The 15,037-nt window shown below is 36.1% G+C and overlaps 1 protein-coding gene across 5 annotated transcripts in view; it reads left to right on the top strand.

Moving 5' to 3' along the window:
- The window catches only part of LOC119078357 (adenylate cyclase type 2), a 71,970-nt gene extending 67,927 nt beyond the window's left edge, over positions 1-4,043 (top strand). For all 5 annotated transcript variants that reach the window (XM_037185860.1, XM_037185859.1, XM_037185858.1 and 2 more), the window contains 3 exons: positions 1,636-1,765; positions 1,835-1,947; positions 3,783-4,043. In XM_037185860.1, the coding sequence (XP_037041755.1) occupies positions 1,636-1,765; positions 1,835-1,947; positions 3,783-3,914 (375 nt within the window). In that variant the 3' untranslated portion in view covers positions 3,915-4,043. The remainder of the gene's footprint in view (positions 1-1,635; positions 1,766-1,834; positions 1,948-3,782) is intronic.
- Positions 4,044-15,037: the final 10,994 nt, after the last annotated feature.

The raw sequence follows: 15,037 nt of genomic DNA, 5'->3' as shown, positions 1-15,037 counted from the left end.
ACATACATTCTAGTACTTGTAATAGCAGAGTGTCACAGTTGTGTCGAAATATTTTGTGTGTGTTGGTCGCGACAAAACAAAAACAAAAAATTGTTTTTGCATCAACTAAAAGTGTTTTAGTGTTCAAATATGCCTTGGCGACCTAAAGAGACTATGCCCGAACACAATGAAAAGTATAAGAGGTGAGTTTCTTTTAAAAAAATTGTAAATTTTTGTGATAAAATTTTCCATACATTTTCGGGAAACTGTCCTGTCATTTACCTATGACTATGACGGGCCTCAATACGTATAGACCTCGAAGTACTAGATTTTGATGAATATGATCTTGAAAATTGAAGTAGTGTAAAATTTTAAAGCGTTTTTAGCTTAGATTCGTTACTACAATAATGGAAGTCAAGTAAGCAAAGGAATCGGAAGAAGGAAGGAATTTTATCTTAAGGCTCACTGTTTTTTTGAGACTTCAAAATTTACCTACGACTATTGTTAAGGACGAGACATGTAACTTTTTCGTATGATTGTTAATGAGGGTTATACTCAAAACGTTCGTAAGGGTCGTCTGCAGCCAGCGAATCTCTTGTTATTATTTTTGTAAAATTTTCCAGATTTAATTGGCGTTGATAAATGGCTTTTTTACTTTTGAAATGAAAAGCGTTGGATTCTCAGAATTTAAATTCAGTTTCATTCGCTCGCAGAAATAACACAAATTATTTCTTGTGATACACAATTTGCCACCTACGTTACGTAATACGGACCACTCGGCTACACAGTAATTCGTTTTAGTGGGCCTGAAATAGCGTTGCATACAGAGCAAATTACTTGGTATTTCGATATTATATTCGTCAAATAATGCAATTAAAACGTAACATTTCGGTTCATAAAGTGAAATATATATTACACACATGTGACTCTCAGCCTACACTCGACTCAAATGATTCGACAAGATTTCCATATTTTCCATTCTAGTTCAAATTTCATTCAACCATTTGAAAGTAACATTTCCAACTGCTTTGAAGGCTGTTATCCATTCAATTTACAGTCAGTCTAGACACACACACAAACAATACTTTAAATTGATTCAAAACAAACGCTCAAATAAAAAAAGGGTCAAAAATAACAAGATTTCAATAAAATATGAAAATATTTAGCCGAAAATGTTCGGAACAAAAAAACAAGCGAAACGAGCAAAGAGAATCTGTTTTCTTCACACACGATAAACAATTTAAGTGTTTAACAATTCACAACACTTCACACAAAACTGTGGAGAGTCGCATTAACAATGGCTATGTTTCTCGTTCATAAAGGAAAGAAAAAACATCTACACGCATTACGCGCCCTTTGTGCGCTTTTCTTTATGAATTTTCCTTTTACAACTTTCTTTCGTTATTTCTTTCACATATATTAGACAATACAATTTTCCCTGGATACCTATCCATTGTGTATGTGTAAAAGGCAAATTGTTGATAATGCGACCGAATATATGTGTGTAGCATCGCATGTACATTACGTTACTAATAATAAAAACAGGATCCAAAGCACGTAAATTTATGACTCCAATAAAGATTTTTCAAGCATTTTATTGAAGAAGAAAAAAATCTTTTAAAAAATAAAATAAAATTCTCCTTCATGCATATCTAGGATGAAAGACGTATGGAAGAGCACAACGTAACGGTGGTGGTGGAGTTTGCAATTGCTTTGATGTCCGTTTTGGATCAAATAAACCGTGAAAGTTTTCAACGTTTCCGTTTGCGTATTGGGTTGAATCATGGTCGAGTGAACCATTTAATCGAAACAGAAACAAAATGATTAATTCAGATCCGTTTTTTTTTAAATGCAGGTCCGGTCATTGCGGGCGTTATTGGTGCTCAAAAACCACAATATGATATTTGGAGCAACACCGTCAATGTGGCATCACGAATGGATTCATGCGGAGTAATGGGACGGATGCAGGTAAATTAATTTTTCCGCTGAACCTCCTGAAATTGAGTCATTACACTGAAAAAAACGAGTTGAAAATCTTACCTGTTGCTGGTAACTTTCTCTCCAGGTCTCTCCATACAGAAAGTACAGCTGTAGTAGATAAGGTAGATTACCTGGGAACAAAGTTACCTGCAACAGGTAAGATTTTCAACTCTGCGTTAAAAGTTTTAACTTAAAACTAATTTCCTGGGGGCTTGCTGAGTGACTTAGATTGTTTGGAACTTTGTATTTTGCCTTATGTGATTGCAGCCCGAGTCGAAGGCAAAATAAAAAGTTCCAAACAAGCACGTAATTGACTTTTTCATTTATATGTCAATAAATCAAGAACATCATGAAAGCTAGTGTAAATTCACGAATATAAAGCTATGTATTGCTTTACTTTACCATTCCATAAGACACCTCCGTGCCGTTTCCATGGTTTTACGGTTCACGCCGTAAGTGCAAAACAGAATTCAATGCCACATCCTCACTATTCTCCCTGAGCGCTCTTATTACGTGAATTGATGTGTACATAGCAGAAAATCAACAAAAATGTACTTCCTTTCACAGACGACGACCGTATAAACAGTGAAGTTATACGTTGAATCTATTACTTCTTTTGATCAACGCATGTTCATAACCGATCGATACAAAATCTTCTACTTCATTAGTTTCAACATTAATTTTACCATTTAAGGCTTACGTTACCTACACTTCATCTGTAATTTCCGTCGTACAACGATAACAGATGAGATATTACAGCCAGGGTCACGTATAGTAGTCTAAATGGATTTTGAGCCTGATCGAAAAAATCCAGATTTCGCTTTTTTTTGTTCAATTTTTCTATAAAAAAAATTGAGAAAGCCTGTCTGGCTGCGTCTCTTAAGTGGTTTTCCGACTTTAATGCTGATGCTGAGGAGGTGCGGGAAAACAGAAAAATGGATGTTTTCGCTCAAAAATCGTGTGAAATATTTCAAATGATTGGCAAGACGAAACAAAATATTTAATTTTTAAGAAACTCGGGTTTGTACATACAACAGTAGCTATTGGCGAGAAAGCAAGCAAAACTGCACATTTACTTACTTTTCCTATTACCGCACCTCCCTAGACGCATTTCATTGACTAGCGTCATTATTTCTACATAATTCATTGCCCTGTTACTATGACATCCTATGATCCATAAATGCGTTGATAATACTTCACAGGGCATATTTTCTGAAATGATTTTAATGGCCTTGACGACCTCCCCCCACAAATTGTGACATCTTAAAATGGTAATTTTATCTATGAGCCCTTCGTACACGCCTCTTAAAAACATAAAAGCAGAAAAAAATAATCATAAACCGTCAAATCGGTATACATGAAGAGACAGTCAATAAAAAAAGTTATTCTATTAAACGTTGATGACACATCGTCGCGGATTATTCTAATGTGAAGCGGTAGGGAAAGTAAAGAAGCACTTATTTCCACTCTAAAGTGAAGAAGCAGCATAGAACGAACGCCATAATAAAATACTTCAAATTGCTGCTTTCAAAAGAAAAACCCCCATAACGACTTGAAACTTTAGTGCTTTTACTGTTCTCATCCAGACTTTGTGACATTGTATTCAAACTGAACCGACCTAAATTCCACAGAAAAACCATGTGAGTTCAATGTTCGATTTGAATTGAAATTACATTTGGTAGATTGAAGTCCATGGCTCGTACATTTATATATATACGATTTCATGAACTCGAACGTATGTTAGTGACACGAACAAAGTCTAGTGTTAAATGTTATCTGTAAACATCAACATTGAGTTTCTCCTTTTTTTTGTATTACTTTAGACGACCGAGAGTACAGCAAACGTTTTAATGGCAGCAGGATACACATGCGATTGTCGTGGTCCCATTTATGTGAAGGGTAAAGGTACACTCACCACGTATTTCGTGAAGACCCCGTTTGATGATAAGATATAAACCAGAGAATCGTACACATTTTTTTCGAATCACACTATACCTACCATAGCTACCTACCTACCATACTACTTGTTGACTGCTATATTTTAATTATATTTTTTATGAAATAAATTTAAATTAATACAGAGAGTGAGAGTGAGAGAGTGTAATTTAACGGTTCGTGTACAAAACTTTATCAATTTAAAAGCTCGAGAGAAGAAGTCAAAGTTTTAGCCATTAAGTCAGATATTTTCGCAACAAAAAGCAAAAATTACATACAATTGCAACACGACACTTGAGATAGATGACTGTCTATGCGGGCGACCAAATTTTACTCGAGTTGCAATTTTTTTCAGTCGAAGTTGTTAATCCAACTTTTCAAACTTGCTCTCCTTTATGACTCGGGAATACTTTTACAAAGAAATCGAAAATCCCATGCTTGAGGTGAGAAAATTCTGGTTTTTAGACCCGTGTGAAGTACTGGGGTCTTATAGGTTTGCACAGACGTTTGTAACGCGTCGAATTGGACTACCTGATTAAGGAAAAACCTATTGTGGTTGTCCAGAGATGCCAAATCAGCGAATGTCCAAATGTCCATTTGTGGGTTCTATAACTTGAGTAAAACGCATCTGATTTTGAAAATTCTTTTTTCCTCGTTTGGTAATGTCAAAAGACAGGCTAAGTTCGAAGATGGGTGATTTCGGATCGACCCCTACCGAGCTGGTGCCCAATAAGTGCTTTTGAAGATAGCCAACAAAATGGCTGCCGGCGGCCATATTGGATTTTAGTAAAAGTGATATAGCTTGGGACAAATGGTACTTATAGAGTTTCTGTTAACAGAGAAGTAATTGGTTTCGTAACTATATACAGCTACATTTAGGCATGTATATCTATTTTAAGCTATATAGTAGCATATCTGAAAAATATTTATTTATAGTAAAATATAGCTGTTTTAGTTCTTTATTCGGTTGCTAGGAATCTCGCGCCGCGTCATTCACAATAATTCGCATTTTAACACATTTCGTATAAGGAAAATGTCACTTTGTGAGTTATTGTGAATGACGCGGCGTGAGATTCCTTAACACCCTTTATTCAGAAAATCATTTACAATGAAAACGGGTTGTTATAGCTGTTTGAATAGGAATTTATGAAATTTGACTTCGGTAATAAACGATCGATAATTTAATTCAATACTACCGATAAAAAATAATAAACTACCGATAAAATTAGTACCAATAAAAAATAATAAAATACCGATAGAAATGAGATACATGTCGATGGCACCTTCACCATTTAACGCGACGTATTTCTCTGTCTGTGTTTATTAGCGTGTTATTTTGTATAAGGACTAATTATTAGACGGTGCGAGAGAAAAAAAATAACTCCTAAGTTACCAACACCGTTCCGGCGCCCGGCTCGCATTGCGAATGGGCCGGATCGCTCGGCGTGTTAAAACGCTTTTTATGTACAATGAAAATTGGTATTTATTTTTGTAAAAAGTTGAATTCTGTAGGAACGATGTAAAATCCTTTACGTTACATTTCGTAAAAGGATGAATTCGCTAGGAATGAGCTAACCACATTTACGTTCCATTTCGTAAAAGGATGATTTCCATAGGAACCAACAAAACGCCTTTACGGCCTCAATCTTAACTCAACTAAAAAAAATCTTGAGTTGTTCTAAGATATTTCACATCTCGTTTAAAAAGAAAAGTACGTTGAGCTGGTGGAACTTGCGTCAACTTCGTCGTCAACCAACATCCAGCTGGAAGAGGTGCCAGCGATGTGCACCTCATTTCTATCGGTAGTTTATTATTTTTTATCGGTAATCCAATTTCTATCGGTCGAATATAATATCGCATATCTTTATGCATGATAACAAGGCAAAGAATAGGTAATGTAAGTGATTTTAGGGCAAATGGCTTTTCAGCAGAGAAGAGAATGAAGTGAGAGAGATGATAAGTTTTACATTAAGGCCTTTGATACGAATAGGTTTTTCGTATGGGTCGGCGTTAGCTATGTTTCTTTTCGTGTTCCACCCGAAAAAAATGATTTTTTTCGTTCTACTTGGCGGGAAGGCTCACCTCGGCATGGAGAGGAGTTGAGCAGAGTAAATTTGGAATGGAAAAAAGTTCTGAAATACACTCGCGGAATTCGGAAAACCGACACATTTTCAGTTTTGTGTTTTTTCAGTGTTTTGTGACTTTTGCATGTATTTTTAAAGGGAGAAATCAAGAACTCGCGTAAAACACAAAAATAGAAAATAGGTCGGTTTTCAGAATTCCGCGTGTGTAGATAAATTTCCTCGAATGGCTGACAATTGAAACGTCTACCAAATTGTATATCTAATCAATGTAATTCTCCCGGCCACATTTGTTTCCCTTTTTGTCAAACATTTCAATTTAATATAGACAAGGTGTTTGCATTTAATACCCTTTTGACATCTCTTCACATTTTTTTCCACATTCAAACAATTTTAGTTGTAAAATGGATTTACGTATTGAGACCTTTCAATGCTAAACAAATAAATAAAATTGTTTACGGAGAGCTTTAGTCTGGGTTTTGAGGAAAATATTCTTGATCGATGTCATACCAACCAACGCCGTAAAAACAAAACTTTAAGCAAATAAATGCAGTCACTACTGGTGATGTTGATGTAGTTGTTATATAATACAATATATTTGACTTAAATAGTTTTATTGAACTTTATATTTTGCTGAAATAGTTCTCGGTTGTATGATAACAAAGTAAAAACCATTTTCTAACTTACAAGTTTATCAATTTCTCAATTCAATTTAAGCAATTTACATATCACGACGAAAGCTCCACCTATCTTCTTTCGATGAAAAATTAACAACCTAGAATTTATAAAAATGCGGAAAGTAATCCTATATTAAGCCCAAAACAAAAACTATTAAATAAAAAGATCATAACCATAGGCTTAACGAATAGATTAAAAGCTTCAAAGAGCTTTAAAGCTTCAAAGAAAGCTTAAATCTTCTCTCCAATTTTAAATTTCATATGAGAATTGAAAAGATTTTCAAAGCTTTTAAAAGCTCGTTATAGCTCAGAAAATGTTATTCTACTAAGCTTTTCAGACTTATCATTAATTTATTGACCCAAACTTGAACTACTTAGACTATCTGAACTGCGTATTAGTTCCTTATTTTGTTGCTGTCATTGAACTCAAATTACTTGTAGTTTGAAAAGACTTATAACACAAAGCAAAAAACAAAACGTAGACTTTTTCGGACATTTTTTTTACACTTATATTACGTAAAGGTTGTGCAGAATCAGCAACAGCCGAACATCTCCAGCTGGTCGACAAAGACAATACCTTTGTATCGAAGACAATTCAAAGATAAGCTACATTCAGTGCATACATCGTTAAGGTCAATGACCTTAGGTCATCTATGTGTGCACATAATACGTATGACTGTAGTAAACTCGTTGTTTATAATGTGTTTTGATTGTATATTATACAAGTAGAGTGGGTTTGTTGATCAGCTGGTGCAGTTCAGCTGTTGCTGATTCTGCATAAGCTTTACGTTTAATGCGTGTAGAAAATTCGTCTCGCAACTGTAATAATAACTATATTTCAGGTGTATATTTTCATATCCAAAGCTCTGTATATTTTTGTAATATTTTAAGAGAATTGAAAAAATAAAGAAATGAAATTTACTTTAAGAGAAACAGAAATTAAATTTGTGCCGTCGTTTTACCTAAATGTACTTCATTACACGAGTTAACTTCACATTGTTCCAAAGCACAATAACCAGTCAAAGAAACGTTTCAAAATTGGTAGCACTGCACATAATTTCGTTTCTGTTTCCTTTAATGAAATTATAATACCAAATTTACCTAGTCAAATGTAACTTTATTAAAAAAAGAAAAGAAGAAATAATATGAGAAAAAAGCACACCATAAAAGCGACTTTTATCCATAATCTTTTAGAGATGTAAATGTAAAGTTCATTCTTTCCTTTCGAGCTCCATTGTATATGTAATTATGTAACACTAGAATATAAAGTAGTCATGAAATGTTTTTACGTTTTCTTGGAATCACGTGGAATGTTGGAAAATAAAATGACAAGACAAAAATGAACGTGTTAGTCATCAGTTAAAAATGATTTTGTGGTTTTCTTTTGCGAAGCAAGCGGGTGTGCCAGTGATCCGAAGGAATTTAATCTTCGGATGTAAACAAACACATTTTATCCAATCGTCGTCAGATCTAATCCAAACTCTATTAAGAGAAGGTAAGCTTTCCATATATGTGGTCATCCATAGATCATGTTCCATATATTTGAAGACTTTTTAAGAAGTGTCACTATGTCTAACTCTCCTACTTCGTTTTTAGATCACCGAATACAACACGTGCCTTTACACCTGTTCTATCGAAAACATCTAATGCGCTACCACCTTCCTATTTTGCCGAAGATTTTTTTAACAAAAAAAAAGCTTTTACCCATTCAGGATCTTCGTAGAGTCAAACATAATTTCGTTTACTTTCAATCATTTTCTTCACCCTAAAACCGTGTGATCGTAGGATCAAACACCGTTTCCGTTATGTACCGAAATGCATGTAACCAAAAACGGTTAATAATATCGTTTACCCAAAAAGCGAATGATCGTAGGATCAAACACCGTTTCCGTTATGTACCGAAATGCTTGTGACCAAAAACGTTTAATCTATTCCTTCACTCTAAAGCCGAATGATCGTAGGATCAAACACCGATCGTAGGATCTTCGTACGATCAAACATAATTTCGTTTACCTTCAATCATTTCATTCGACCTAAAGCCCAGCCCAATGATCGTAGGGTCTTCGTAGGATCAAACACCGCTTCCATTATGTACCGAAATGCATGCGACCGAAACGTTTAATCATTTCCTTCACCCTAAAAGCCGAATGATCGTAGGATCAAACACCGACCTTCGTCGTACGATCAAACATAATTTCGTTTACTTTTAACCATTTTCTTCACACTAAAAATGATCAAAAACGTTAATCATTTCCTTCACCCAAAAACCGGATGAACGTAGAACCAAGCGCAGTTTCCATTATGTACAGTAACGCATGTGACCAAAAACGTTCAATCATTTCCTTCAACCTAATGCCGAATGATCGTAGGATCAAAGACAATTTCGTTTACTTATAGCCATTTTCTTCACCCTAAAACCGTATGATCGTAGGATCTTCGTAGGACCAAGCGCAGTTTCCATTATGTACAGAAACGCATGTGACCAAAAACGTTCAATCATTTCCTTCACCCTAAAGCCGAATGATCGTAGGATCAAACACTGATCGTAGGATCTTCGTACGATCAAACATAATTTCGTTTACTTTCAATCATTTCCTTCGACCTAAAGCCGAATGATCGTAGGATCTTCGTAGGATCAAACACCGTTTCCATTATGTACGGAAAGGCATGTGACCGAAAACGTTTAATCATTTCCTTCACCCTAAATGATATCGTTTACCCAAAAATCGAATGATCGTAGGATCAAATACCGTTTCCATTATGTACCGAAAGGCATGTGACCAAAAACGTTTAATCATTTTCTTCACACTAAAGCCGAATGATCGTAGGATCAAACATAGTTTTGCTTACTTTTAACCATTTTCTTCACCCTAAAACCGTATCATCGTAGGATTCAAACAGAGTTTCCATTATATACCCAAACGTAAGTGAATCAATATTTTAGGGTATAAACGTAATCAGATCAATAAACCATATATCGACATAATAATGTGAGCAACCACAGGTACGGTATAATACCCTGAAAAAGTGCGGTAAATGTCGATTTATAAATCGCGTTCACACAAAACTATAATTCGAAGCGATATGGCCAACATTGTAAAATATCTGCGACCAAAAAAAATCTTTTCCCTCTGGATTAAATTCTACTTGCAACAGAGCAATGTATCAACGCGTCTGTTATATTCAAATTCCCATACATATTATTCCTTCTCAAATAACATCAAGTGTTCTTTCCAATACATTTCCTCTTCTTCGGCGACTATATCACTCCATCAATGCTGTCACACTCAATGGACCACGTATCGTTACAAACGGAAAAGCTTTCACATTATACCATAATTCTCCATCACTTCCTGCTTCCTCATAAAAATAAGTACGAAAATCCCGAGGAAAGAAAAGCGTCTCGATATATAAACACATTTTCCAAAATACATGAGTTTCCTGTTTAATATACCTGATGAATAACAAAGCTTGTGCTGATCTCGGCAACTGTAACGTGTATGTGAGTACGTCTTTCGGTTGCTATACATACACTCCAGGGACTATTTTTGAGAAATTCTTTGAGAAATTTTGAGAAATTTGAGAAATTCTTGAGAAATTCTTTGAGAAATCTTTGAGAAATTTTTGAGAAATTTTTTATATTTTTGAGAAATTTGAGAATTTTGAGAAATTTGAGAAATTTTTGAGAAATTCTTTGAGAAATAATTGAGAAATTTTGAGAAATTCGATTTCTCAAAATAGTCCCTGATACACTCACTTATGCGAATATTATAAAATACAATAAAGAAGAAAAAAACCCCTGGAACATTTTCAGTCAGTCACTTTAACTTATTCAAATTTAACAACTCAGAAAATTCTTTTCGCCTGTTCCCATAAAGCAGCTATTGTTATAGGTATTGCTTAGACCGAGAGTGAGACATTGTGTGTATATGTTTTTTTCAGGTGACACATTCCCGTTAACATCCACAATGATGTCTCTATCGACGGTATAACCGAAAATTTGATGTCTATCCGTTAACCACAGCATTAAGGACGAACATTATTTGTGAAAGAAAAATTCCTCTTTCCCGATGGAATATTGCCATTGAATTTTTCGCGTTTCTTCTCCTCGTTTTTACGATGCGAACATTACATATTCGAATTTTACAGCAATCCCTTTTTCGCCAAGTAAACAAGATCAACAAGCAAAGACATATTTGCTGAAAATTTACATAAAAACGAAATCATCCCCCTTATGCACACAAATTTTATGTTCGAAATGGATAAGATGATTGTATGCTTTCATTAGATGAGTAAATATAATTTTATATTTTCGGTTCCCATCCGATGTCGATGAGATACATTTTATTATGTGTTTAGACGTTCGGAAAGTGATGCGATGTTCGTAGAACAGCAAGAAATGTTATATTGAAAAAAGAAAATGCTCCATTGAAATCGGATCATAATTGGAAACTCAATGGGGGTATGAATTTAATTTATTGACTTTGAGATTTTGTTTTGTTTTATCAAGGTTTTTACAGTTGAGCTATAAAATAATTTGCCGTTAAACTGGTAAGGATAACATATTTTTGCGATGGTACCTGATTAAAATACATTAATTATGAACAGGAAATTGTTGAGAAGTTTTTTATGTCGATGATAATTACAAAATGATTGATACGATTCCTTCAAATTTTAATGTTTCCGCAAAAACTGATGGATTTTTTTGGTAGTAACGGATGTGGAAATGTTGCTAAATTTCCCGAAGTAAATAAATCTTTGCATTCATTTTTTTTAATGGCTTTATTCACATGAAAACTTGAGGCCGATTACTTGCTATTTCTATGGGCACCAAAAATGTCTCTTTGGCAGCCTCAAAAACCTCTTAGAATCCAGAAATTCAAGCATCAAACGTTGAACCAATTATTGTTTCGCTAGACGACGTGAATCTTCTACGATTCAAATGATCTAGTTTCTTTGAATGATGAAGTTATATCTTGACCATTTGAAAGGTATATGTCGTCAGCACCCCCACCTTTTTGGGCTGGTGTTTTCGTTGCTGATTATTATGAGCTATGTTTTGTGCTTTCGAATGACGCTATCCAAAAATTTTGTGCTGCTCAGGCACCCGAGCACAAAACTACTTTCTGGTCAAAGCATGTCACTTTGTATGGGAGACCCCTAATATATCAACTGCAGCCAAAATACATTTCTAGGACTAAAATGTACACATTATGTGCTGACGATATCACCCCACCAAAAATTTTGTGCTGCTCAGGCACCCGAGCACAAAACTACTTTATGGTCAAAGCATGTCACTTTGTATGGGAGACCCCTAATATATCAACTGCAGCCAAAATACATTTCTAGGACTAAAATGTACACATTTTGTGCTGACGATATCACCCCACCAAAAATTTTGTGCTGCTCAGGCACCCGAGCACAAAACTACTTTCTGGTCAAAGTATGTCACTTTGAATGGGAGACCCCTAATAAATCAATTTTATTTAAAATACAATTCCAGGACTAAAATGTACACATTATGTGCTGACGATATCACCCCACCAATAGTTTAGTGCTGCCACCTGTGTCCAGCACAAAACTACTTTCTGCTCAAAACATGTCACTTTGCATACATAGAAGACCCTTCACAATTTTGAGAGTTTGTTTTGCATGCAACTGAATTCTTGCACAATAGCCTGAGTCCATTGTACATGCAACAAGAGGCTTGCACAATAGTTAGAATTCATTGTGCATGCATCTCGATGCTTGCACAATAGTTTGAGTTTATTGTGCATGCATCTAAATGCTTGTACAATAGCCTGAGTCCATTGTGCATGCAACAAGAGGCTTGCACAATAGTTACAATTCATTGTGCATGCATCTAAATGCTTGTACAATAGCCTGAGTCCATTGTGCATGTAACAAGAGGCTTGCACAATAGTCAGAGTTCATTGTGCATGCATCTCGATGCTTGCACAATAGTTAGAGGTCATTGTGCATGCAACAAGAGGCTTCATTGCATCTCGATGCTTGCACAATAGTCAGAGTTCATTGTGCATGCATCTCGATGCTTGCACAATAGTTTGAGTTTATTGTGCATGCATCTAAATGCTTGTACAATAGCCTGAGTCCATTGTGCATGCAACAAGAGGCTTGCACAATAGTTACAATTCATTGTGCATGCATCTAAATGCTTGTACAATAGCCTGAGTCCATTGTGCATGTAACAAGAGGCTTGCACAATAGTCAGAGTTCATTGTGCATGCATCTCGATGCTTGCACAATAGTTAGAGGTCATTGTGCATGCAACAAGAGGCTTCATTGCATCTCGATGCTTGCACAATAGTCAGAGTTCATTGTGCATGCATCTCGATGCTTGCACAATAGTTTGAGTTTATTGTGCATGCATCTAAATGCTTGTACAATAGCCTGAGTCCATTGTGCATGCAACAAGAGGCTTGCACAATAGTTACAATTCATTGTGCATGCATCTAAATGCTTGTACAATAGCCTGAGTCCATTGTGCATGTAACAAGAGGCTTGCACAATAGTCAGAGTTCATTGTGCATGCATCTCGATGCTTGCACAATAGTTAGAGGTCATTGTGCATGCAACAAGAGGCTTGCACAATAGTTAGGATTCATAGTGCATGCATCTCGATACTTGCACAATAGTCAGAGTTCATTGTGCATCCAACAGAATTCTTGCACAATAGTCAGAGTTCATTGTGCATGCATCTCGATGCAACTCTGACTATTGTGCAAGCATCGAGATGCATGCACAATGAAGTCTAACTATTGTGCAAGCATCAATATGCATGCACAATGAACTCTGACTATTGTGCAAGCCTCTTGTTACATGCACAATGGACTCAGGCTATTGTACAAGCATTTAGATGCATGCACAATGAACTCTGACTATTGTACAAGCATCGAAATGCATGCACAATGAATTCTAACTATTGTGCAAGCCTCTTGTTACATGCACAATGGACTCAGGCTATTGTACAAGCATTTAGATGCATGCACAATGAACTCTGACTATTGTGCAAGCATCGAAATGCATGAACAATGAATTCTAACTATTGTGCAAGCCTCTTGTTACATGCACAATGGACTCAGGCTATTGTACAAGCATTTAGATGCATGCACAATGAACTCTGACTATTGTGCAAGCATCGAAATGCATGCACAATGAATTCTAACTATTGTGCAAGCCTCTTGTTACATGCACAATGGACTCAGGCTATTGTACAAGCATTTAGATGCATGCACAATGAACTCTGACTATTGTACAAGCATCGAGATGCATGCACAATGAACTCTGACTATTGTGTAAGAATTCTGTTGGATGCACAATGAACTCTGACTATTGTGCAAGTATCGAGATGCATGCACATTGCACAGTGAATCCTAACTATTGTGCAAGCCTCTTGTTGCATGCACAATGACCTCTAACTATTGTGCAAGCATCGAGATGCATGCACAATGAACTCTGACTATTGTGCAAGCCTCTTGTTACATGCACAATGGACTCAGGCTAGCATCGAGATGCATGCACAATGAACTCTGACTATTGTGCAAGCATCGAGATGCATGCACAATGACCTCTAACTATTGTGCAAGCATCGAGATGCATGCACAATGAAGTCTGACTATTGTGCAAGCCTCTTGTTACATGCACAATGGACTCAGGCTATTGTGCAAGCATCGAGATGCATGCACAATGAACTCTGACTATTGTACAAGCATCGAGATGCATGCACAATGAACTCTGACTATTGTGTAAGAATTCTGTTGGATGCACAATGAATTGTAACTATTGTGCAAGCCTCTTGTTGCATGCACAATGGACTCAGGCTATTGTACAAGCATTTAGATGCATGCACAATAAACTCTAACTATTGTGCAAGCATCGAGATGCATACTCTGACTATTGTGCAAGCCTCTTGTTACATGCACAATGGACTCAGGCTATTGTACAAGCATTTAGATGCATGCACAATGAACTCTGACTATTGTACAAGCATCGAGATGCATGCACAATGAACTCTGACTATTGTGTAAGAATTCTGTTGGATGCACAATGAACTCTGACTATTGTGCAAGTATCGAGATGCATGCACAATGAATCCTAACTATTGTGCAAGCCTCTTGTTGCATGCACAATGACCTCTAACTATTGTGCAAGCATCGAGATGCATGCACAATGAACTCTGACTATTGTGCAAGCCTCTTGTTACATGCACAATGGACTCAGACTATTGTACAAGCATCGAGATGCATGCACAATGAACTCTGACTATTGTGCAAGCATCGAGATGCATGCACAATGACCTCTAACTATTGTGCAAACATCGAGATGCATGCACAATGAAGTCTGACTATTGTGCAAGCCTCTTGT

The sequence above is a fragment of the Bradysia coprophila genome, unplaced genomic scaffold (assembly GCF_014529535.1).
Source record: "Bradysia coprophila strain Holo2 unplaced genomic scaffold, BU_Bcop_v1 contig_248, whole genome shotgun sequence".
Classification (NCBI taxonomy): Eukaryota; Metazoa; Arthropoda; class Insecta; order Diptera; family Sciaridae; genus Bradysia; species Bradysia coprophila.
Note: the sequence above shows the minus strand (reverse complement) of the source record. Positions and strands in the feature narration are given on the sequence as shown.